The 26,823-nt window shown below is 42.8% G+C and overlaps 1 protein-coding gene across 1 annotated transcript in view; it reads right to left on the minus strand.

The window, feature by feature from the left end:
- Positions 1-377: 377 nt before the first annotated feature.
- LOC139366155 (ras-GEF domain-containing family member 1C-like) overlaps positions 378-26,823 on the minus strand; it is a 52,666-nt gene continuing 26,220 nt past the window's right edge. The window contains exons 2-14 of the mRNA XM_071103317.1: positions 21,037-21,275; positions 20,782-20,904; positions 20,456-20,593; positions 19,480-19,704; positions 14,650-14,724; positions 12,760-12,858; positions 11,335-11,437; positions 11,165-11,244; positions 9,990-10,085; positions 9,738-9,833; positions 9,511-9,634; positions 7,321-7,393; positions 378-2,986 (exon numbers count right to left, since the gene is read on the minus strand). Of these exons, the coding sequence (XP_070959418.1) occupies positions 2,926-2,986; positions 7,321-7,393; positions 9,511-9,634; positions 9,738-9,833; positions 9,990-10,085; positions 11,165-11,244; positions 11,335-11,437; positions 12,760-12,858; positions 14,650-14,724; positions 19,480-19,704; positions 20,456-20,593; positions 20,782-20,904; positions 21,037-21,264 (1,521 nt within the window). The 5' untranslated portion in view covers positions 21,265-21,275 and the 3' untranslated portion in view covers positions 378-2,925. The remainder of the gene's footprint in view (positions 2,987-7,320; positions 7,394-9,510; positions 9,635-9,737; positions 9,834-9,989; positions 10,086-11,164; positions 11,245-11,334; positions 11,438-12,759; positions 12,859-14,649; positions 14,725-19,479; positions 19,705-20,455; positions 20,594-20,781; positions 20,905-21,036; positions 21,276-26,823) is intronic.

Below are 26,823 nucleotides of genomic sequence, written 5' to 3' on the forward strand. Positions count from 1 at the left end.
CGGTTTTCATTACGTTTATTATTTTGCACTGTTTGTATTTAGATTCGTGTTGCTATAGTCACAATAAACATGGATCGCAATCTACACGCCGCATTTTGGTCCGACTCTCCTTCTCATACAGAAAACCGTTACACTATGGTTTACCGAATTCTTACCCTCGACGTCTCTGGCATGGTCAACTCAAGTTCCTTATATGGAACACATGTGTGAAGTGATTAACATTATTTCACTCCGTGGGCAATAGTAGCTACTAAAATGGTCTCATCACAACATGCCCTCCTGTAGATCTGGGTGCATAACACGTTGAACATTTAGATTTTTATAAGACGTCAATGTAGGCGAGGCCTATGGACCTACAGTACTATGAAATCAACACATTGAGCAGGGTTACATTTTATTAAAAGCCATTTATTTAAGTCAGAATCTTGTAATCTGACTAGTAAATAAAATGGTATCAGTGATCTGCCTGCTTCAGGGTGTCACACGCGCACACACACTTCACTGAAAACACTGCACTGAAAACAACTACCTTGGATAACTCCTGATCCTACAGGACAGCACACAGTGTGGCATGACATGGGTGTAGGCAACTGGGTAGGGGAAGAGTTAAATGACTATTTCAAAACAATATCAAAACTGCTTTGAGAGAGAGAGAGAGAGAGAGAGAGGAGTGAGCGAGCGAGAGATTGTTGTTTAAAGAAGGAAAGGGCTATAAATGCATCACTTGAACATCGATCATATGAAAATGAATCAGAACTGTCTCTTAACAACATGGTATCACATAGCTCATATTCCAAAGTGGTCTATAATCCCTCCAGTATTTCATTGGTGGAACCCTACATATAATGCCCCTTTAAAACACTGTCTTTAGCATGCCATTTAGAAGACTTTGTTTTCAATAGAGGAATACAATAAAATAATAACAAAACAAAACCAAATACATCTGTCATTACAGAAATCTCCATAAATATCAGACAACTGAACATCAGTCAGAGAGAGACTACTTCCTGGAGAGCAGAAAGATGTCAGGGGCTACATGGGAAAAGTAGTCATATATACACAATCTATACACAGGCCTGGCTCTGGACATGATTGATTGTTTTGCTGTCGTTTTCATGGCACAATTCATTTTCACATAGGAGTAAACAACACTGATATCCCAAGCCCCCAATCCTAAAATGTACAGGTACAGTAGATTAATACATGGCGATGAGAATACCCTGCCCACTGTGCAAAAACTGGTTGATTCAACGTTGTTTCCATAGCATTTCAATCAAAAGAAATCTTTGTGATGATGTTGAATCAACGTGGAAAACTCATTGGAAGTAATTAACGTTAGGGCATTTCGTATTTTTTTATCCTGACCTTTAACCTAAATCCAATGACATGGTGACATTTTTTGTTGATTTCACAATAGTTGACAACTCATCCAAATGTAATGAGATGAGGGAATTATACACACGCACACACACACACGACTGAATCTAGCCTTTTGGGGGCCCTAAGAGAGAGGCAAAACATTTTAGTGGCTCCCCTCTTGATGGCAGAGAGAAAATGTCTGCTTTGAATTTCATTTCCTGCAATTATACACATTTTACCATGGGGCGGAGAGAAAATTGTGCAATTTTACAACACATTTAATGCAATTATACTCATTTTGAGTATGGCGCAGTGAAAACATTTACAGTTTTACACCTAATTTCATGCAATTCTACCCATTTTCCAATGGGGTGAAGAGAAAGGTTAGCAGTTTTGAAACAAATTTCCTGCAATTCTACAAATTTTGCCATGACCTATGACATGTTAATATGATATCTGAGTGATAATGACTAACAAAATCAGTGGAGGTCCCCTGGAGATCAGGGCCTCTGGGCACATGCCCGGTCATTATTCAGCCATGATTATTACACGTTTAGATAGCTGACTAGACTTACTACCAATCAAAACATTGGGATGGCTAATTGTCAGGTAATTGAGTGACTGACATAACAAGAGAAAGACTGTTGATGCACAACCACATTTCTAAATTGCACCTGGTGTATTATACTAGTTTAACTCTCAATAGAAAGTTGAGACCCCGATGGAGTTCCACATTTTTTTTACAAATGTTTTGGCCAGGGGCCCCCTAGTGACCGCGTGCCCTAAGCGTCCGCTTATGCCTGGAGCCAGCCCTGCAGACACACACTATATAGTCTATGTATTTATGTACTGTATGTGGAATGATATAATGCTGTAGGCTTCTCCAGTCAATGCAAGTACTCAATAGTAGTCATCATTAGTAGTCTTTCGAGGACCAAACACAAGTGGGTAAGCCAGTAAGTGGGCAAGCCAGTAAGTGGGCAAGCCAGTAAGTGGGCAAGCCAGTGCCCTTCCCATCATAGTAACTCTTACTTTTACCAGATTCTTACAGTACAATAGAAAACATTCACAACAAAAATAAGGTGTAGGTGTGAGAGAGAAGGGGAGTGAGGAAGTGGGGGAGTGAAAGAAAGGATAGAGAAATACGATAATATAACAACAATTTCAGTAGGAATTTCATTTAAAAAAGCAGTAGATTTCCCTGTCCCTGTAACTGAACACTCTGGTAGCAAACATGAGCCCAAAGAGTAAATCTGCAACAAGATGGAGGGATACATCTATCCCTCACTAACATACAGTACCCAATGTAGCCAATGTACAATAGTCAAACCATGGCCTTATACTCCAGTCAGTGTCCATGATAGCTTCACTTTTCACCGCTTGTTGACGTTTGTTCTTCTTTTCTTGTTTTTACTGGTCACGTTGGTGATGAATCCCGTTCATCATGATTGTTTCCTCATTTCTATTCTTCATGTGTAGAAAAACACCTAAGTACCAGCTAGGCTCCTTCACAGTTTGTTGTAGTGCAGTACACCGACTCCCTCCCTCGCTGGGCTGGCCTGAGGGTTAGCTGCCATGGTGCTCTCTTAGCTCTTTTAACTCTTTTGTCTTCCCCAGAATATTAGATCTGGAGAAAGACAGGAGGAAAGACACAGGTGGTTTAAATAAGGTACGACAAAATAAGATTTTACAACTGCAGCTTTTCATTTCACATTTGATTGAGCTGACTATGTCACTCATTAGGCTATATAATAATAATAATAATAATAATAATAGATGTATTTTATATACAGTGCCTGGCAAAAGTATTCATCCCCCTTGGCTTTTTCCTATTTTGTTGCATTACAACCTGTAATTGAAATAGATTTTTATTTGGATTTCATGTAATGGACATCCACAAAATAATCCAAATTGGTGAAGTGAAATGAAAAAAATGTGTATTCACCCCTTTTGCTATGAAGCCCCGAAATAAGATCTGGTGCAACCAATTACCTTCAGAAGTCACATAATTAGTTAAATAAAGTCCACCTGTGTGTAATCTATGTGCCACATGATCTGTCACATGATCTCAGTATATACACCTGTTCTGAAAGGCCCCAGAATCTGCAACACCACTAAGCAAGGGGCACCACCAAGCAAGCGGCACCATGAAGACCAAGGAACTCTCCAAACAGGTCAGAGACAAAGTTGTGGAGAAGTACAGATCAGGGCTGGGTTATAAAAAAAATATCAGGTACTTTGAACATCCCACGGAGCATCATTAAATCCATTATAAAAAAATGGAAAGAATATGGCACCACAACAAACCTGCCAAGAGAGGGCCGCCCACCAAAACTCATGGACCAGGCAAGGAGGGAATTAACCAGAGAGGCAACAAAGAGACCAAAGATAACCCTGAAGGAGCTGCAGAGCTCCACAGCGGAGACTGGAGTATCTGTTCATAGGACCCCTTTAAGCCGTACACTCCACAGAGCTGGGCTTTATGGAAGGGTGTCCAGAAAAAAGCCATTGCTTAAAGAAAAAAATAAGCAAACACATTTGGTGTTAACCAAAATGCATGTGGGAGACTCCACAAACATATGGAAGAAGGTACTCTGGTCAGATGAGACTAAAATTGAGCTTTTTGGCCATCAAGGAAAACGTTGCCTGGTGCAAACCCAACACCTCCCATCACCCATCACCCCGAGAACACCATCCAGCATTGTGGTGGAAGCATCACGCTTTTCTATCGGCAGGGACTGGGAAACTGGTCAGAATTGAAGGAATGATGGATGGCGCTAAATGCAGGGAAATTGTTGAGGGAAACCTGTTCAGTCTTCCAGAGATTTGAGACTGGGATGGAGGTTCACCTTCCAGCAGGACAATGACCCTAAGAATACTGCTAAAGCAACACTTGAGTGGTTTAGGGGAAACATTTAAATGTCTTGAAATGGCCTAGTCAAAGGTCAGACCTCAATCCAACTGAGAATCTGTGGTATGACTTAAAGATTGCGGTACACCAGCGGAACCCATCCAACTTGAAGGAGCTGGAGCAGTTTTGCCAAGAAGAATGGGCAAAAATCCCAGTGGCTAGATGTGCCAAACTTAGAGAGACATACCCCAAGAGACGTGCAGCTATAATTGCTGCAAAAAGTTGCTCTACAAAGTATTGTCTTTTGGGGGGGGGGGGTGAATAGTTATGCACGCTAAAGTTCTGTTTTATTTTTGTTGTTATTTCTTGTTTGTTTCACAATTTTAAAAAAGCATCTTAGAAGTGGTCCACCTGCTCTTTCCATGACATCGACTGACCAGCGCCTTTGTATGGGGCGATTATTATGCCAGGCGATTATCCCTGTGGAACGCTTTTGACACCTTGTAGATTCCATGCCTCAAAAAGGGGGAGGGAAGGGTGCCACTTTTGCCCTCAGAACAGCCTCAATTCGTTGGGGCATGGACTACACGGTGTTGAAAGCATTCCACAGGAACGCTGGCCCGTGTAGTGCTGTGGCGGTCATGAAATTTCGTCAGTCGATGATTGTCAAGCAAATAACGGTCGGTCTCATGGTAAACGACCGGTAATTAACATAAACATATTTAGCATCTCCTGACTTCAGGAGATAGCTTGAAGTCTAATAAACCCATGTAATATAGCCTACACATTCACAATAAATCCATGATGTATTTTAGACACGTCTAAAGAAACATGACATGAAGAAAATGTAGTCTATTTCAGAAGAACAGAATAGCATACTCTTGAGTTGTCCTTATGTTAGGACCTGATCTGGCTATGCCATATGGCTGTGGGCTACACTAGTTAATTTAGCAGACAAATTTGCTTGTCAATCCGTGGCATTATTTTATATTATTTTATAGTATGAAGAATACAATTGAACAAAGCTGAATAAACTAGAAATATTGTCTCCAAACGATTTGAGGGAGTGCACACATGCCTGTGAGCGGTTAACAAATAAATAGGTTCTCCTATATGCTTAATTTAGAGTTGCTAATGTAACTTTACAAACGTTGGGCTATATGTTTAGATTTTTTTTATACATTGTATGGCTGCATGATGAGATTGTAATGATGATTTGAAAAAAGGTCTCTTGAAAGGCATGAGTTCTGCTTTGTGTTTTGCGCAGGCTGTACACACTCCAATAATCTCTCATTCACAATTTGACAAGCACTTGATAATGCCTCGAATTTCACGGCGGCGGCATCCCCTTTGTGGCTGTAATGCACCCTTAAAAAATCCATTCCTTTTGTTTCCCGGAGTGCGCTGCGCAATCGGAAACCCTCTCACTCGCATGGCTCTCAGTCACGTGAGCTGGTCTTTCTCACAGGCTTCAAATGAAGCCAGACACATCGGGGACACAACTGCTTGCGTCCTTATCCAATTCCGAGGTGCAAATTGGAAGAACAGTCCACATTTATGAGTAGGCCTAACGAACAGCAAAAGCAGTAGCCTATAATACAAAAAGTCGACCTATTCTATACTGTGCGAGAAATAAATATTCCAAACATAGTCTGGGACAGTTGTGGGATCCGATAGATCCCAAATTAATACAACTACTAGCATCAAAACACCTTTTTTTATGGGCTAGGCTACATGAGGTGTGTAACTGTGATTAGAAAAAGTTGGGAAAAAAAGGCATTGTTCCTTATGCATCATTCACAAGTGATAATATATAATTCACAAGTGATAGGCTAATATTGTCACACATCAGACTTTTCTTGATTAATCTTGTCTTTACATATACTAAATAATATATGTGTGACATTTGTTTTGATTTAGAATGGACGATTTTAATGCACTTGTATCGAAATGCACTTAAATAGCGAATGGAGGACGCTTTCCCCATGGTTAATGTTCATGCCAGGTAGGTTAAACTCCTGCTGAATATTATTATTTTTATTTCACCTTTATTTAGCCAGGTAGGCTAGTTGAGAACAAGTTCTCATTTGCAACTGCAACCTGGCCAAGATAAAGCAAAGCAGTTCGACACATACAACAACAACACAGTTACACATGGAATAAACAAACATACAGTAAATAATACAGTAGAAAAAGTCTATATACAGTGTGTGCAAATGAGGTAGGATACGGGAGGTAAGGTAAATATAAGCAATGTGTGGAATTTGACTGCCGGTATGGCGGTAATACAGTCACCGCAACAGACCTAGGCCCATATTAACTCCAATGCTTCCTACAGTTGTGTCAAGTTGGCTGGATGTCCTTTGGGTGGTGGACCATTCTTGATACACATGGAACATTTCAGTTCTTGACACACTGAAACGGGTGCGCCTGGGACCTACATCCATACCCCGTTTTTTCTTGTTTGTTCACCCCCTGAATGGCACACATACACGGCCATGTCTCAATTGTCTCAAGGCTTAAAAATATGTCTTTAACCTGTCTCCTCACCTTTATCTACAATGACTGAAGTGGATGTAACAGGTGACATCAATAAGGGTTCATACCTTTCACCTCGATTCACCTGGTCTATGCCATGGAAAGAGCAGGTATTCCTAGTTTTATACACTCAGTGTATGTATGTATGTATGTATAAATACTTATTTTCCACCATAATTTGCAAATAAATTCATAAAAAATCCTACAATGTGATTTTCTGGATTATTTTCTCTCATTTTGTCTGTCATAGTTGAAGTGTACCTATGATGAAAATTACAGGCCTCTCTCATCTTTTTAAGTGGGAGAACTTGCACAATTGGTGGCTGACTAAATACTTTTTTGCCCCACTGTATGTATATATATATATATATACAGTGTGTGTGTGTGTGTGTGTGTGTGTGTGTGTGTGTGTGTGTGTGTGTATATATATATACATACATATATATTTATATATACATACATACACACATATATGTATGTGTATATATATATAATATACACATACAGTATATAAATATACATAATATATATACATAATACATGCAGTATATAAATAGAGATATCTGTCTTACCTGAGTGCTTTCCATCTGTCCTTCTCCACCTGGTTCTCTGGACTCTCACTCTCATAGGATGCCAGATAGAGTCCTAGGGATGACAGAAAAAGAAAGCATCAATTACATATTCAAATCTGATACTTTGTATCAGTTTCAGCCGTGTGTTCACTGTGATGTGTGACTATAATTTTGAACTGTAAAAATGATGATACTAGAATTTCTGGGGGGGAAATATTGCAGAGCAATTTTGTAGACATTGGAGCATTGATGAGCTATGTGTAACATAGACATGAAAAATATATTTCATATAAAGCTTACAGTGCCTTCGGAATGTATTCAGACCCCTTGACTTTTTCCAAATGTTGTTACATTACAGCCTTATTCTAAAATGGATTAAATAACATGTTTTTCTCAGCAATCTGCACACAATACCCCAGAATGACAAAATAAAAACATTTTTGCAAATACCTTATTTACATAAGTATTCAGACCCTTTGCTATGAGACTCAAAAATTGAGCTCAGGTGCCTCCTGTTTCAATTGATCATCCTTGAGATGTTTCTACAACTTCATTGGAGTCTACCTGTGGTAAATTCAATTGATTGGACATGATTTGAAAAGGCACACACCTGTCTATATAAGGTCCCACAGTTGACAGTTAATGTCAGAGCAAAAACCAATCCATGAGGTCGAAGGAATTGTCCGTAGAGCTCCGAGACAGGACTGTGTTGAGGCACAGATCTTGGGAAGGGTACCAAAGTCACTGTAGATCAATTCCAATCTTTATCTCCCCATTTATTTGCTTATCTCCTATAGTTTGTTATTGCCTGTTGACTGCCACAGCTGTACTAAAAATAATCAGCTAACAATCAAGCAACAAAGAGATGTTGTCTCTGCCCTGTTCATCCACTCAACCTGCTGCCAGTCAAGTAAATGGCAATGCAGACATGAAGATAAAGACTAGATTTAGCAGTCTTAACTTCATAATCATAAGCTAGAAAGATGTGAATGGTATTAAGCTAGTGTAACAGTTGTTAAAGTACTCTGTGAATTTCACCAGGTTCATATATTAATATGTCGTGTTGATTTGTTATTATGCATGCCTGCATCCTGGGAGAAGGGGAGTGTGTACTTACGTTTTGCCCTGCGTGCTCGTGTTCAAATCATTTTGATGCACTATGAGAGGTAGGCACGCCTTTTCTGTTTTCTTCAGAAAAGTTTGATTCTTTTAAGTACAAAGTCATACACACAGTGTTTTGTTCATGAATAATGTTGTATATTTAGAGGTTACTCATAAGTGGATGGTATTGTTAAGATGCACTTGTAATTGTACTTTTTAGGATGATATCAAAATTCTGAATTCAACATGTGGTTAATAGCTAGCTAAGGTATTAGCAGGCTATTGTATATGGCTAGCTCCTCGAATGATCCCAGTCCCTCCTATTGTGCATCTGTTGTAGAAAGAGGCAACGATTCTCAGAACATATGTGCTCTACAAATGTTTTATTTCCTTTTCGATGCAGATGCAGGATGCAGAGAGTGAGTTCTGCTTAATTAAAACTTAAAACTGATCTCCAAAGTCCACGTCTATAGTCTCAATCAACCACACACAACGCAGAGTTACAGCGGTGCAGTACAGCACCGGTTAAACTAGCTAGCCAGCTAGTTAAACATACAAAAAACTCAAATGAAAAACAAAATGTAAATGGGTATAGCTAGGTAACAATGTATGTGGCTAGCTAATTTAGACAGTTTGTCACATTGAATATACATGGGCTATGATTAGCATGCTAATCGATTAGCATGCACCCCAGCGTGGATATTCTTGTCAGATAAACATGAAACTGAACACTGTATGTATGTATTAATGTATCATGATCAAATATTATAGTGAAGAAACATTTTAGACGTTTTAGACGTGCATGGCCAACATTTAATTTCATAACGGGAGATGAGATGATTTTCTCTCACTACATCTCAAAACAGCCACCATGTTTTCCCCAAAAAATTTGAACGGCAGACTGATCACATTACCAATATCTGTGCTCTGAGTGGAGGATTACAAAAAAAATCCCACTAGGTGGTGCTGCCAATCAAAATTCCCCAGATTAGAAAAAGTATCTCATTTTCAATAGAGAAATGTTGAAGCAATGATTGCTCGTGCTGCAAAAACATGTTTTTTTTGTTAGGTGCGACTGTGTGTCTTTACCATCCTCACTGAAGATGGGAGCAGTGTGGAGGTAGTGTAGGATGCTCCTGTCTGTCTCAAATGGACACTCCATCTGTTTCCACGTCATAAACTCGCCCACCTGACGAGCCAACTCCACAAATTTCTGAAAACAAAATTAACAAAGGACACGCCCCATTAGAGAGAGCGAGAGAGAATAAAAGAAAATCCTACATTTTTAAGTATCAGTATAATATTTGTAGCCTTACCGCAAAATGAACATGGCCATTGGGCAAGCGGTTGGCACATCCCTCATTCAGGAAGTAGATATCTTTGATCAGTAGGCTGAAGAAGGGAATCACAATCTAAAAAAAAGAGAGATAGAAAGAGAGATATATAGAAAAATATTCATTTAAAGTTTAGTGCACTGGGTTTTGATACAAGAAACTGGGTCAGGTGAGTCCAATAGTTTAGGTCAGAGTTAGATGAAATAGAGAATACTGGGTTGAACTGTAGGCTACCTTCTCCCTGTTGCTATTAGCAGTCTGGGACCTGTGGGCAGCTCCCCTCAGTGCTGTTCTGTAGTTGTAGAAGTTTCCAGTAGGGTCCATCTGATGCTGTATGGGAGAACAACATAGCATTACAAAGATGTCCATGATAAGCATTGGCCCCACCTTATTGTGGCACTAAAACCATGTTTTTAAAGACTGACTGCCCTTAAAAATAAACTTCTCATTTTAAAACGGCCTATGTGGCATCTATATGAGTCAGAAACGTTTATTCTAGTGTCCAAATTGACTACACAGTGTAAATCGGATGATTTTGGTTGTAAAGACAGTCTCGTCCAAAACAGAGATTTGTAAGATTATTTAAAAAAAAAGGTATGTCACGGAATGAAGGGTACCGTAACAGTTTTCCTTGGCATGGCCACATGCCCACATGCTTACGACTGGCAGCATCCAAGTAATCATCCATTTGTAACACAGTGTGTGACCTGAACGTAATGCCCATGGTCAATTTGGTATGACATTCGATATCCCTATGGGGTTAGTTAGGGACTATCATTAAATTACACAATGCACATGGGACAATATGTTAAAAGGTCAATAGGTCCACATTTCAATGACTTAAAAACCTCAAACCAACTATGAATTGTAAAAATTCATATACAAATATTGAAAACATTTAATATGACAACTAAAACATGAGAAACATGAAAATATTGTCCCATTTAAATTGTGTAATTTATTGATAGTCCATAACTAGCCCCAGGGATAGACTTTCCAATGTCAAACTCCCTTTGCCCTGGTCGCACACCAGCTGGCTGAAGCTAATTGGCGAAAGAGGCTGGCTGGTACTAACTAGCCTAGGCAACTTCAAGACAAGACCTGGTTAGACTATTTCAAGTTATTTAGAGGGGTGAGTGACCTTAATTGTGTACTGTTTTGTTAGAGTGAGTGTACAAACGCTTACCACGTGCAAACAAACACACAAGAGACAAGCATATTAAACCACCCAACCCCAAGACAACTCTCGTTTAGCTTCAGTCATAGCTGCTGCATTTCTTAATGACCAAGCCTAAAAACGAGGCCAAATCAGGAAGTTCAGCCCGCATTCAATTCTAATTTAATAAGCAGGTAAAGTGTTTTCTCCATATTCTACCAAGGACATACTGTTCTATATTAGTGAGTTGTACCTCCAGAATGAAGAACTTGGCAGTCTTGGCTTTCCCCCAGGTCTTCTTCAGCCGAGACACAGGACTCATATTCATACCAGCTAGAGTAGCAGACACATGTCAAATGTCAGTATATTGCCAAATATCAGTGTATGATCTTGTATCGTGTGGGATACAGCCGAGACACTCACAGATGATGGCCATGAGGGAGTTGAAGTTGCCGATGTTGAAGCACTCTCTGGCCACATCGATGAAGAACTCAATCACCTGGGCCCTCTGCTTCTTCTTAGCAGGCTGAGAGGATACATAAACAAGCTGGTAGTGAGATATACTGGATGTAAATTAGATGCAAAACTAAATATACTTGGCCCAGTTCTGGGAAGAAAGTATACTGCCTCAGTCAAAATGTGGATCGGAGGGTAGTAATGCTACTCACAATGGGGATCTGAGAGTGGTAATGCTACTCACAATGGGGATCTGAGGGTAGTAATGTTACTCACAATGGGGATCTGAGGGTAGTAATGTTACTCACAATGGGGATCTGAGGGTAGTAATGTTACTCACAATGGGGATCTGAGGGTAGTAATGTTACTCACAATGGGGATCTGAGAGTGGTAATGCTACTCACAATGGGGATCTGAGGGTAGTAATGTTACTCACAATGGGGATCTGAGGGTAGTAATGCTACTCACAATCTCCTTCTCCAGTTTCAACTGTTCTGCCTGCGGCTATGGAACCCTGACCTGTTCACCGGATGTGCTACCTGTCCCAGACCTGCTGTTTTCAACTCTCTAGAGACAGCAGGAGTGGTAGAGATACTCTCAATGATCGGTTATGAAAAGCCAACTTGACATTTATTCCTGAGGTGCTGACTTGTTGCACCCTTGACAACTACTGTGATTATTATTATTATTATTTGACCCTGCTGGTCATTTATGAACATTTGAACATCTTGGCCATGTTCTGTTATAATCTCCACCCGGCACAGCCAGAAGAGGACTGGCCACCCCACATAGCCTGGTTCCTCTCTAGGTTTCTTCCTAGGTTTTGGCCTTGCTAGGGAGTTTTTCCTAGCCACCGTGCTTCTACACCTGCATTGCTTGCTGTTTGGGGTTTTAGGCTGGGTGTCTGTACAGCACTTTGAGATATCAGCTGATGTAAGAAGGGCTTCATAAATACATTTGATTTGAATGGGGATCTGAGGGTAGTAATGTTACTCACAATTGGGATCTGAGAGTGGTAATGTTACTCACAATGGGGATCTGAGGATAGTACTGTTACTCACAATTGGGATCTGAGAGTGGTAATGTTACTCACAATGGGGATCTGAGGGTAGTACTGTTACTCACAATGGGGATCTGAGGGTAGTAATGTTACTCACAATGGGGATCTGAGAGTAGTACTGTTACTCACAATGGGGATCTGAGGGTAGTAATGCTACTCACAATGGGGATCTGAGGGTAGTAATGCTACTCACAATGGGGATCTGAGGGTAGTAATGCTACTCACAATGGGGATGATCTGAGGGTAGTAATGCTACTCACAATGGGGATGATCTGAGGGTAGTAATGCCACATTGCACAACAAAGATGAGAATAACATGTGAAATCATTTACCATGCAGATCTCAGTGGCCACCAGGTAGCACAGCCTGTTGAACCACCTGACATAAGCCTCCAAGTTAGTGGTCTTCTTCTTCTGCTCACTGAAACACGGCTGCAAGAGACACAAGCACACAATCAGGACCACAGAGGGCCACCTTACTAGGCCACCTATCCAGACTTGAGATAAGTAGACTTAACATGGACTTAAGTCCGTGTTTTATTGACTCACACTAAGTCCATGTTAAGTCCACTTCATGACCTTTACCAGAGCTCCCTCTCAGCCAGAGAAGGTTAGCATTTTGATGTCTGGGGCACACCCATTGAAAAGGTGTCATCATACAAATACCTTGGTCTTTGGTTGGACGATAAGCTGTCTTACAAAGTTCATGTAGATAATCTTGTGAGGAAGCTTAAACTGGAATAGTTTTTTTTATTTTCGGAACAGTTTTGTGGCTAGAAGGAAGCTTGTTCAAGCTTGATTATGGTGACTTATTGTATATGCATGCAGCCTCTTCTGTGTTAAAGAGACTGAACTGAGCATCTTTGCGTTTTGTTTCAAATGCCAAGTTGCAAACCCACCATTGCATCTTGTATCAAATGGTGGGCTGGACCTCGCTTTACGTGCGCAGCTACATTTGTATGTGTTTATCTACAAGGCCCCCTCTCTACCTTGGTAGCCTGCTCTCCTTCACCACTAGCAGTTACCAGACTTCGTCTACTAGGTGGTAGCTACTTAAAGTCCCCAGGGTCCTTACCGAGTTAGGCAAGACTGCCTTTTCCCAATGTGCACCGGAGACATGGAACAGTCTGTAAAAAAATGCTTCACCTAGATGTACTAGTGCCCCTTAGTGAGTTTAAAACTGTGTCGCACAACTGTTGACGAGAGGTGTAAATGTTTTCTGTGGGCTGATCATCTCTCAATGATGTGTTTTTTGTTGTTGTTTGTTGCTGTTTTCATTGTATGTTTAAAGGTAGACTCTGCGAAATGGTGTTGCCATGAGCAGCGCCGCAGATATTGAGATGAGCGTCATGCTAGACTGCTCTCACACAGTCACACACAGTATCTGCCCAAGTGCACGGGCTCGGTTTACGCTGTGTCTCAATGGGTTTCTTCCTTTTTCAATTCCACTATTGAGTCTGAATCAGACCCTCAATGATCATTAAAGGAGTACATTGTTGTCATTTTATGTGGATTGAAAGTGTAAATGATTTCACCATGATAATATAAGTTATAGCTGGACACAGATCTCAATTCAACATCTATTCCATGTTGGTCCAATGTCATTTCATTGAAATGGCGTGGAAAAGTTGATTCAACCAGTGTGTTTGCCCAGTGGGCTGACTGGGTTGAAGCTATAGGTGCTATAGGGGTTTTGTCTGATGTTATGGAGGCATCTATCTAACTACAGACAGACAGACAGACAGACCCACCGACCCACCCCCTCCCTGTGTTAATGTCATCAGCAGCTGGCAGAGACAATGGAAATAGGGCAATTACTGCAGCGAGAGAGAGAGGGAGAGAAAAAGAGAGAAGCACACAGAGAGCAAGAAAGCATCAAAAGACAGGCAAATAAAGAGAGAGAAGTTGCAAAGGAGCGTGTGCAAGAGAGATGGAGAGATAAAAATAACTTAGTGTGTGTGTGTGCGTGCGTGCAACTGTGTGTATGTGACTGTGTGTTGTGTCCAGTCATCATCATTAAAGTGAGCCCCAGGCAGAGCGGGGCCTTAGTGACCTGCTGGCCCCTGAGTGGCCCTATAGAACTGCCTTCTAATTAGTGATGCTGAAACACTCTCTCTCTCTCTCTCTCTCTCTCTCACACACTCTTTTCAAAAGGCAAAAAAATGATTCACACAGCAGTATATTGTAATGTTATTTCCACTGACAAAGTGCCGTATACTATACCTGAGTGCTATCCAGTTTGTCTTTCTGAACAAAGGCTTGTACAAACTCTTCAGGGCCGATGTGACTCAGGTGTTCCTGAAACACACAGAGCAGAGCATAGCGACATGGCCATGGATATTAAATTAATATCAGTAATGGTAGCCAATCAATACAGGAAGTCATGAATCATCGACAAGATATCACATGTCCTTGAATTAACAGATGACCCCTGGTATGCAGCTACATTAGCTCACCCGTTTACTTTGGCTGCATTTTCACAGGCAGCCCATTTTTGAAATGTTTCCTAATTTTTGACAAAATATCTGATCTGATTGGTCAAAAGACCAGTTAGTGGCAAAAAGATCCAAATTGGGCTTCCTGTGTAAATGCAGCCATAGGGGCATAGACACAGGGAAACATTAATAAAGAATCCAAGCATGGCGTGGTAGTTCACAGCACAGATAGCTGTGCACATGTGCGTGTAGAGTCGTCTTTATTATCCCCGGGGGGGTTATTCATTTCGCAGCACGTGGTTAAAAACACATTGAACACATGACAATAAATATACACAAAAACAATATACAGCAATACACAACTACCAGTACTACTACAGCTTATTGAGAAAGCTGATAGCAGCTGGCAGGAAGGAGAGTTTAGACCTAAACTTAGGGAGCCTGCATCGGTGCCCTGAGAAGCAACATAAATGCAACAAACAAGGGATGCTGGGAGTCCCTCAGAATGGATTGCGCCTTACATACGACTTATGTCTGACACAGGTGAAAAAAGGTGGGTTAAGTTCATACCAACGATCCTACTACTTTGTTTCACAATGTTACCCAGCCTGTTCTTACTCTTTAAGTTTAGATTACCGAAACAGCAGATCATATTGAATGTAAAAATGGATGCAATGAACGATCTGTAAAATAGTTCCCCCGGGAAGATAGCATACATATTGGGCTCAAAACTCAAGTTTGCTGTCAAGGAAAGCGCCAAGATATATTTGTATTGACCATCGGTCTCCACTAGCTCACCATCTATAAGAGTCTGCATTTGGTGGCAGTGAGAGCTTCTGGATCTCATTTAACCATACCCTTGGTTATTGTGACATGAAGTTATTATAAGCAAGAACTCCTCCACCACTGGGCCGTGGCTCACCTCCCCATCCTGTAAAAGACTCACCATAACCAAGTTGTCTGCAAACCTAATGATGTGTCCAGAGTCGTGATTACTCTGACAATCATTAGTGTACAGTACAAACAGAGGGGAAAGGACGCACCCTTGTGGTGAACCAGTGGAGGATCGGGAACTGTTGACTCTCATCCTTTGAGTTCTATTGGTTTAAAAAGTCCATCAACCAGCTGACTATGCTAAACTGTACAAAAGCCTCTCTGCTAACACGTTCGGTTACCAAAGGTTTGTTATTAGTAAATATTTAGCCTGATTTCAGGGGTATTTCCTCATTTTCACAGGTCAGTGCAGGAGCTAGGAAACATGTACTATCAAAGCAGTCCTGAAGACGCTCAGTAGCCGTCCACACCTGAACATTTCTTCGTTCAACTTTGCCTCTCTTCAGGACCGGTTTTTAAGGTGGGAACGAGTTAAACAGTGCTATGGTCAGACGAGCCCGGTGGCGCTTTGGCAATGGATTTATATGCCCCCTTTACTGTCCCATAACACAAATCCAACGCGTTGCCATGTCTTCTAAGGCAGGCAACGTATTGGTAGCGATTGAGATACTTGTCCCCGTTAGCTCTAGAATGGATGGAGACCGGCGTGACAACTATCTGTGGGAACTCCCATGGTAAGAAAACGGTCCGAAGTGAGACCGATCAAAGTAAAATCTGGGTCACACGTATGACCACCGTGTTGAGCCATCGTTTATTAATGTAGCAGCAGACCTTTCCACCGTGTTGAGCCATCGTTTATTAATGCAGCAGCAGACATTTCCACCGTGTTGAGCCATCGTTTATTAATGTAGCGGCAGACCTTTCCACCGTGTTGAGCCATCGTTTATTAATGTAGCGGCAGACCTTTCCACCGTGTTGAGCCATCGTTTATTAATGTAGCGGCAGACCTTTCCACCGTGTTGAGCCATCGCTTATTAATGTAGCAGCAGACCTTTCCACCGTGTTGAGCCATCGCTTATTAATGTAGCAGCAGACCTTTCCACCGTGTTGAGCCATCGTTTATTAATGTAGCAGCAGACCTTTCCACCGTGTTGAGCCATCGCTTATTAATGTAGCAGCAGACCTTTCCACCGTGTTGAGCCATCGCTTATTAATGTAGCAGCAGACCTTTCCACCGTGTTGAGCCATCGCTTATTAATGTAGCAGCAGACCTTTCCACCGTGTTGAGCCATCGCTTATTAATGTAGCAGCAGACCTTTCCACCGTGTTGAGCCATCATTTATTAATGTAGCGGCAGACCTTTCCACCGTGTTGAGCCATCATTTATTAATGTAGCGGAGACCTTTCCACCGTGTTGAGCAATCGTTTATTAATGTTGCGGAGACCTTTCCACCGTGTTGAGCCATCGTTTATTAATGTAGCGGCAGACCTTTCCACCGTGTTGAGCCATCGTTTATTAATGTAGCGGCAGACCTTTCCACCGTGTTGAGCCATCGCTTATTAATGTAGCAGCAGACCTTTCCACCGTGTTGAGCCATTGTTTATTAATGTAGCAGCAGACCTTTCCACCGTGTTGAGCCATCGCTTATTAATGTAGCAGCAGACCTTTCCACCGTGTTGAGCCATCGCTTATTAATGTAGCAGCAGACCTTTCCACCGTGTTGAGCCATCGTTTATTAATGTAGCAGCAGACCTTTCCACCGTGTTGAGCCATCGCTTATTAATGTAGCGGAGACCTTTCCACCGTGTTGAGCCATCATTTATTAATGTAGCGGCAGACCTTTCCACCGTGTTGAGCCATCGCTTATTAATGTAGCAGCAGACCTTTCCACCGTGTTGAGCCATCGCTTATTAATGTAGTAGCAGACCTTTCCACCGTGTTGAGCCATCGTTTATTAATGTAGCAGCAGACCTTTCCACCGTGTTGAGCCATCGCTTATTAATGTAGCGGAGACCTTTCCACCGTGTTGAGCCATCATTTATTAATGTAGCGGCAGACCTTTCCACCGTGTTGAGCCATCATTTATTAATGTAGCGGAGACCTTTCCACCGTGTTGAGCCATCGCTTATTAATGTAGCGGAGACCTTTCCACCTTGTTGAGCCATCGCTTATTAATGTAGCGGAGACCTTTCCACCGTGTTGAGCCATCGCTTATTAATGTAGCGGAGACCTTTCCACCTTGTTGAGCCATCGTTTATTAATGTAGCGGCAGACCTTTCCACCGTGTTGAGCCATCGTTTATTAATTGTAGCGGCAGACCTTTCCACCTTGTGCTTCGCCCATCGCTTATTAATTGTAGCGGCAGACCTTTCCACCTTGTGCTTCGCCCATCGTTTATTAATTGTAGTGGCAGACCTTTCCACCTTGTGCTTCGCCCATCGTTTATTAATTGTAGCGGCAGACCTTTCCACCTTGTGCTTCGCCCATCGTTTATTAATTGTAGCGGCAGACCTTTCCACCTTGTGCTTCGCCCATCGTTTATTAATTGTAGCGGCAGACCTTTCCACCTTGTGCTTCACCCATCGTTTATTAATTGTAGCGGCAGACCTTTCCACCTTGTGCTTCGCCCATCGTTTATTAATTGTAGCGGCAGACCTTTCCACCTTGTGCTTCGCCCATCGTTTATTAATGTAGTGGCAGACCTTTCCACCTTGTGCTTCGCACATTGTTTAGGCATCACGGTCCTGGAGCACAGGAACCCCAAAGTCGTCGATTTCTAAATCAGCGTCTCGATCCTGCTCTGTCAGCCAGGACTCAGTGAATGCCAGAATGCAGGCATTTCGGTACTGTGATAAGCACTTTACAGTTTGTCAGTTTTACAGTACGTCTGAGAGATTGCACATTAGACAGGATGTGTGTGTGTGTGTGTGTGTGTGTGCGCGTGTGTGTTTGTGTGTGTGTGTGTGCTGTGGATTGTAACGCTGTCAGGTCGCATATATCCACTGCGGTTTTATTCCCTTTGTGAAATGCCTCGGGCAATCCACTGACTTCTGAGATGATGTCATACTTATCAGATGAGAGCACATGCTTACTCAGGCCTGCGGAAGACGGCCCTTACAATCACACACACCCCGCCCCCACACACACACACACACCGACCCACATGGGATGGACGGACAAACAGACACACAACCCCCGCCCCCCTTCCCCCCACACAGACACAGAATCACATAAACGCATAAAAACACCCCAATACACATGAACACACGTCACTCAATCAGTGAGAGTGGGTCGTCCTCCTCCGATCATTTGTTGCTCAGCCCTGTCTGTTGTGTCTTTAGAGCACCTTTTCCTATGCCTATTAGTCAGTTGTAGGCTAGAGCTAACAGGGGAGCATTTAAAACTAATACTGGAATAGTTAGCTGGTAATCAAGCCAATGGGAGAACTAGCTGTCCTCTGGGCTGTTTGGAAGATTTCAGTGCTCTCTCTCTCTCTCTCTTTCTCCTCTCCCTCTTTCTCTCTTTTGATTCTACAGCTATCTTAATCTAGGCTTTATTGCTGTGTCTGTTCTTTTCTCCCCTCTGCTCTCTCTCTCTCTCTCTCTCTCTTAGTGTCATCTCTCTCTACCCTTCTTATCATCTCTCTCTCTTACATCACACCCTTCTCTCATTCTCTTTCATCTCTGCTTCTCTCTCTCCTTCTTTTCCCCTTCCACTTCCCTTCATCTCTTTCTCTCTCGCTCTCTCTCTCCCTCCATGACCTCTATTACCACCTCTCCTTACCAGTTCTATATAGGTGAGTTGCTGTGCAAGTGTGTAAGGGTCGTTGCAGATAGACAGCATTTCCTTCTGGATGGGTGGAGACTTGGTCTTGAAGGCCACCAGCTTGTCAGAGATTGAGGATACCGAGGAGGCATTCACTTTGACGATGCACTCCTCTCCCTGGGCGATGGCTGCAAGCTTCTGGTTCAGGGTCTGCAGGACCTGACTCAGTGTCTTCCAGTACACCTGGGGAGGACATTATAATGATTAGACAACTAATAATGATCATAAACATATTAAGGATGTTCAACATTAGTATCATCATCAGGAGATAACAAAAATCATCATCATCATCATCATCATCATCTTCCCAGACCTCTTTCACACCATTGTTTCTTCTGTGTGCATGGACATGTGTGTGTTCCCCCCAGTGTGTGTATGTGTGTCCAGCCCCCACTGAGCTGTGTGGCTGCAGGCTGTTGGTTGGGGCCAACAGGTCGGGTCTCAGTAAATCACCCACAGTGTGCCATAAATGACCCAGAGTGAGAACACTGCCTGGGCCCAGCTCTGCGCTGCAGCCACAAATAACTGCACATTCATCACCATTAGCCTCCTCACGCTCTCTCTCTCTACATCCCTGTTCCTCCCTCGCATCCAACCTCCCTTCACACCCCCCCCTTCCTGCTCTCCATCCTCCATCCCTTTCTCTACCTCCATCATCATCATCCATCTCTTCTCTCTCTTTCCCTGAGGCTGCAGAGCCAATGCCAAAACCCCTCCCCCTGTTCTCTCTTCTCCTCTCTCTTTCTCTCTGTCCCTCCTCTCTTTCACTTCACTCTCACCCTATCCCACTCTCTCACCTGTAATGCAGTGGAACAGGATTGTATAACATTGCACTGTTTTGTACATTCAGAGCACCACACCCCTTCACCCTGCTCTCAGTCTCGTCTTTGAGACTATGGAGGGTAGCCTCCCTCCCTCCCTCTCTCCTCCTCACCTCATCACAGGGTGCTATCCTGTGGATAATGTCTTTGAACAGGCCCACCATCTTCTCCTCTCTGAAGTCTGTGGGGAACGTCTCTGTCCACTCTGTTAGCAGCTGCAGGATCTTGGGACCAAACTTCCTCACTTTAGCCTGGGGGGGAGAGACGCAGGAGAAGAAGACACAGTCAGAGACACTGGGAAGGACAGCTTTCAGTAGGCGTGTAGAAGTGATCAGCAGTGGCTGTGTGTGTTGAGAGACTGTGCATGTGTGTGTAAGCAGTACTGAACGTGTTGAGAGGACTCTGTGTATAAGTGGTCAGTAGGTGTGTGTGTACTGACCATGTCCAGTGGACTCTGGTCCAGCTGCTGTTGTTTAATGCAGGTCTCACAGAGTCTGGCCAGTAGCTCAGGAGGAGAGATGAACAGACGAGCACTCAGCAGGAACGTAAACACATAGGCTTTCTGTGGAAGGCAACACATAAAGTATTTACATTATCATTAACATTACTATGGCTGTTACTATTCCTATTTCTACTACTGATGCTGTGGCCAGTACAACCAGGATAGATTACTGGCCCTCTAATAGTTGTTTACCTCTGGGTAGTAGTCTGTGGTGGGCACAAGGTGCTGGATGAGGGTGTCCAGGGAGGCGGAGGTGATGGGGGGTCCTTCGGCCAGGCAAGCCCCAGGCTCCCGGGCCTCCTGAGGGCCCCCTTCATCCTCGATCACCGGGTCAGCCTCAGAGCAGGTGGAGGCCAGGTGGGGGCTGAAGCCACTGGGGGTGAACATGGTGCCTGCTGCTGGGCACACAGTCTGGGGCATTCCTCTCCTGGCTTGAGAGTGAAAGTGTAATGGATGAGGGCTATTTAAAAACACACATGCATGGCAGATATATACATATAGACAGATACCGCACAAACCCACTCAACTACACACAACCACAAACACAGGCATGCATACACACACCATGCACACGCCGACTTTCTTTCTCTCTCCTTTTGCCATATCACATTGAGCAGGCAAGATGTTTACCCTCTCGGTCAGAGCATTATCTCTACTTCAGTCTCCACTACACACTCCTTCCGTTACAACCCGCCCCGCCACAGCCGCAGTCTTCGTCTCTCCCCGCCCCAAAACAGCTGCCCCGTCTCCGAGGACAACGAGAGAGAAGGGATATGTGGGTCACACCGTCGCTGTGGAGACCGTTGCCGTGAGAAAGCGTTCCGTGTCCTCTTTCTACCCCTCATCTCTCTCTCTCTCTCTCAACCCTCATCTCTCTCTCTCTGTCTGCTCTTAGACCGTGCTCCGTTACACGTTTTAAAAAATTCAACACATCCCTCTCAATGGGCCAACAAGGTAGTTGTAGTGTGAATAAGCACTTACACTGGAGCAGATATATTAAAGTGAGGTGTTATAGAGATCAGGAAGGGTAGGCCCACATCAAGACTGCATTATGGCACCATGGGACTTAGCCCACAATAGACACTAATGAATAATATTATATTGAGATAATAGATGGTGGTATGACACTGATTTAGTCAGTGTTAGCTATAAACTAAGCAGCCTCCAAAGAAGGAAGAACAATAGCATGCCAATTCCAGGTATTTATTGTGAATCACTGGCATCAGGTAACAAAAAGGTGCGGCCGAGCAAGCCTATTTGCAGTCTCTCCCTGACCCATGACCATGGGCTTTCTTATGAAAAATAATGTCTTTAGACTGTTTGAAAAACAAACCCACAGCCAGTGTCTTGTTCCTCAGCAGCGGTGAGAGAGAAAGTCAGTAAACACGCAGTGCAGAGCAAAGAAGAGGACTCTCTTTCAGATGTAAACATTGCTTGGTCTTCCTGCTTTGCCTACCCAATTTCAAAATGTATACAAGCAGCCTAAACAAACAGAGGCAGAGCTACAGTGCCAGTGCCACAACAGCAGCAATCTCCATAGGAGAGTGAGTGAGTGAGTGAGTGAGTGAGTGAGTGAGTGAGAGACGAGGCTGGACTGGGTGTGACAAGGATTTTCACAGTGTTCAGGAGAAGACAAAGCAGATCTCTTGTCCTATTGACATTCATAGGAGAAGGGAGAGATCAATACTTACAGTATAAATGAAGCATAGCATAGCTAGCCTACACACTCAAAATGGCCCTTCAGGGCAGGGACTGTTCAATAGCATCCAAATCCATTCACTTTCCCATGTAGATCATTGACTAGAAAAGTACACATCTGAGCGTATTCTGAGCGTTGAGTGGCAATATGAACGACTGTGCAAAATAATTTGGGAGCAATGGAGTGGTAGGATTCCTATCACAATATACTGAAAACTAAGGTCATGTTTAACTGGCTGCCCTCTCTCCCACCGGATCTTCTTGACTGACTGGTGTCACTACTGCCTCGGAGGTGAGAGGTCAAGCAGACACCGCCGTGCGAGATCGTGACGGGTGTCTGAAGTTTCCACTCCAAGGCTTCAGCTTCCCTTTGTTCCTCTACCGACACACACACACACAGACACACACACACACACACCTCGCAAGGGGCCCCCCCAACTCCCTACGGGTAAAGCATGGTGAGGGCAGCTGTGGGGATCATTTTAATGGCAGGGACTGGGAGAAAGGGAAAGATGAATGGAGCAAAGTACAGAGAGATCCTTGATAAAAACCTGCTCCAGAGCACTCAGGACCTGACTCACCTTCCAACAGGACAACAACCCTAAGCACACAGCTAAGAAAACCCAGGAGTGGCTTCGGGACAAGTCTCTGAATGTCCTTGAGTGGCCCAGCCAGAGCCCGGACTTGAACCCGAACAAACATCTCTGGAAAGACCTGAAAATAGCTGTGCAGCGATGTTCCTCATCCAACATGACAGCGCATGAGAGGATCTGCATAGAAGAATGAGAGAAACTCCCCAAATACAGGTGTGCCAAGAGTGTAGCGTCATACACAAGAAGACTGTAATTGCTGCCAAAGGTGCTTCAACAAAGTACTGAGTAAAGGGTCTGAATACATACGTAAATGTGATTAAATTATATATATTTTTAAACAGGTTTTCTTTGTCACAATGGGGTATTGTGTGTAGATTGAAGAGCGGAAAAAAATGTATCCATAAGGCTGTAATGTAATAAAATGTGGAAAAAGTCAAGGGATCTGAATACTTTCCAAATGTGCTGTATATATTGTACCAGTCAAACGTTTGGACACACGTACTCATTCAAGGGTTTTTCTGTATTTTTACTATTTTCTACATTGTTGAATACGAGTGAAGACATCACAACTATGAACTATTACATATGGAATAATGTAGTAAAAAAACATTTAAAAATATGTTTAACATTTAAACATATATTTTATATTTGAGATTCTTCAAAGTAGCCATCCTTTGCATTGATGACAGCATGGCACACTCTTGGCATTCTCTTAACCAGTTTCACCTGGGATGCTTTTCCAACAGTCTTGAAGGAGTTCCCACATATGCTGAGCACTTGTTGGATGCTTTTTCTTCACTCAGCGTAGCCTAGTGGATAGAGCGTTGGACTAGTATCTGAAAGGTTGCAAGATCGAATCCCCGAGCTGACAAGGTACAAATCTGTCATTCTGCCCCTGAACAAGGCAGTTAACCCACTGTTCCTAGGCCGTCATTGAAAATAAGAATTTGTTCTTAACTGATTTGCATAGTTAAATAACGGTAAAATAAAACAATTAAAAACTCTGCGGTCCAACTCATCCCAAACCATATCAATTGAGTTGAGGTCGGGTGATTGTGGAGGCCTGGTCATCTGATGCAATACTCCATCACTCTCCTGCTTGGTAACGTTGCCCTTACACAGTCTGAAGGTGTGTTGGGTCATTGTCCTGTTGAAGAACAAATGATAATCCCACTAAACCCAAATCAGATGGGATGGCGTATCACTGCAAAATGCTGTGGTAGCCATGCTGGTTAAGTGTGCCTTGAATTCTAAATAAATCACTGACAGTGTCACCAGCAAAGTACACACACCATCACACCTCCTCCATGCTTCACAGTGGGAACCACAAATACGGAGATCAAACGTTCACCAATCATAAAATTCATCATCCGTCTCTATGAGTAAAATAAAGACAAACCATGGAATGAGTAGGTGTGTCCAAACTTGTGTATTAAAGTAGACAAAAGTTTAGTATTTGGTACCGTGTTTAGAGCATGCAATGATTACATCAAGCTTGGTGACTATACAGATTTTTTTGTGCCCAATAGAAATGAATGGTAAACAATGTATTGTGTCATTTTGGAGTCAAAAGTATCTATATCCACAGTACAACAAGTCCTACAGTGCCTTGCGAAAGTATTCGGCCCCCTTGAACTTTGCGACCTTTTGCCACATTTCAGGCTTCAAACATAAAGATATAAAACTGTATTTTTTTGTGAAGAATCAACAACAAGTGGGACACAATCATGAAGTGGAACGACATTTATTGGATATTTCAAACTTTTTTAACAAATCAAAAACTGAAAAATTGGGCGTGCAAAATTATTCAGCCCCTTTGCTTTCAGTGCAGTAAACTCTCTCCAGAAGTTCAGTGAGGATCTCTGAATGATCCAATGTTGACCTAAATGACTAATGATGATAAATACAATCCACCTGTGTGTAATCAAGTCTCCGTATAAATGCACCTGCACTGTGATAGTCTCAGAGGTCCGTTGAAAGCGCAGAGAGCATCATGAAGAACAAGGAACACTCCAGGCAGGTCCGTGATACTGTTGTGAAGAAGTTTAAAGCCGGATTTGGATACAAAAAGATTTCCCAAGCTTTAAATATCCCAAGGAGCACTGTGCAAGCGATAATATTGAAATGGAACGAGTATCAGACCACTGCAAATCTACCAAGACCTGGCCGTCCCTCTAAACTTTCAGCTCATACAAGGAGAAGACTGATCAGAGATGCAGCCAAGAGGCCCATGATCACTCTGGATGAACTGCAGAGATCTACAGCTGAGGTGGGAGACTCTGTCCATAGGACAACAATCAGTTGTATATTGCACAAATCTGGCCTTTATGGAAGAGTGGCAAGAAGAAAGCCATTTCTTAAAGATATCCATAAAAAGTGTTGTTTACAGTTTGCCACAAGCCACCTGGGAGACACACCAAACATGTGGAAGAAGGTGCTCTGGTCAGATGAAACCAAAATTGAACTTTTTGGCAACAATGCAAAATGTTATGTTTGGCGTAAAAGCAACACAGCTCATCACCCTGAACACACCATCCCCACTGTCAAACATGGTGGTGGCAGCATCATGGTTTGGGCCTGCTTTTCTTCAGCAGGGACAGGGAAGATGGTTAAAATTGATGGGAATATGGATGGAGCCAAATACAGGACCATTCTGGAAGAAAACCTGATGGAGTCTGCAAAAGACCTGAGACTGGGACGGAGATTTGTCTTCCAACAAGACAATGATCCAAAACATAAAGCAACATCTACAATGGAATGGTTCAAAAATAAACATATCCAGGTGTTAGAATGGCCAAGTCAAAGTCCAGACCTGAATCCAATCGAGAATCTGTGGAAAGAACTGAAAACTGCTGTTCACAAATGCTCTCCATCCAACCTCACTGAGCTCGAGCTGTTTTGCAAGGAGGAATGGGAAAAAATTTCAGTTTCTCGATGTGCAAAACTGATAGAGACATACCCCAAGCGACTTACAGCTGTAATCACAGCAAAAGGTGGCGCTACAAAGTATTAACTTATGGGGGCTGAATAATTTTGCACGCCCAATTTTTCAGTTTTTGATTTGTTAAAAAAGTTTGAAATATCCAATAAATGTCGTTCCACTTCATGATTGTTGTTGATTCTTCACAAAAAAATACAGTTTTATATCTTTATGTTTGAAGCCTGAAATGTGGCAAAAGGTCGCAAAGTTCAAGGGGGCCGAATACTTTCGCAAGGCACTGTATATCGACATAACCTGAAAGGCCGCTCAGTAAGGAAGAAGCCACTGCTCCAAAACCGCCATAAAAAGCCAGACAACGGTTTGCAACTGCACATAGGGATAAAGATCGTCCCTATGTGCACCTCTGGTCTGATGGCCATAATGACCATTGTTATGTTTGGAGGAAAAAGGGGGAGGCTTGCAAGACGAAGAACACCATCCCTACCATGAAGCAGTGTGGGTGCTTTGCTGCAGGAGGAACTGGTGCACTTCACAAAATAGATGGCATCAAGAGGTAGGAAAATTATGTGGATATATTGAAGCAACATCTCAAGACATCAGTCAGGAAGTTAAAGCTTGGTCGCAAATGGCTCTTCCAAATGGACAATGACCCCAAGCATACTTCCAAAGTTGTGGCAAAATGGCTTAAGGACAACAAAGTCAAGGTTTTGGAGTGGCCATCACAAAGCCCTGATCTCAATCCCATAG

The sequence above is a fragment of the Oncorhynchus clarkii genome, chromosome 14, assembly GCF_045791955.1.
Source record: "Oncorhynchus clarkii lewisi isolate Uvic-CL-2024 chromosome 14, UVic_Ocla_1.0, whole genome shotgun sequence".
In the NCBI taxonomy this organism is placed as follows: domain Eukaryota; kingdom Metazoa; phylum Chordata; class Actinopteri; order Salmoniformes; family Salmonidae; genus Oncorhynchus; species Oncorhynchus clarkii.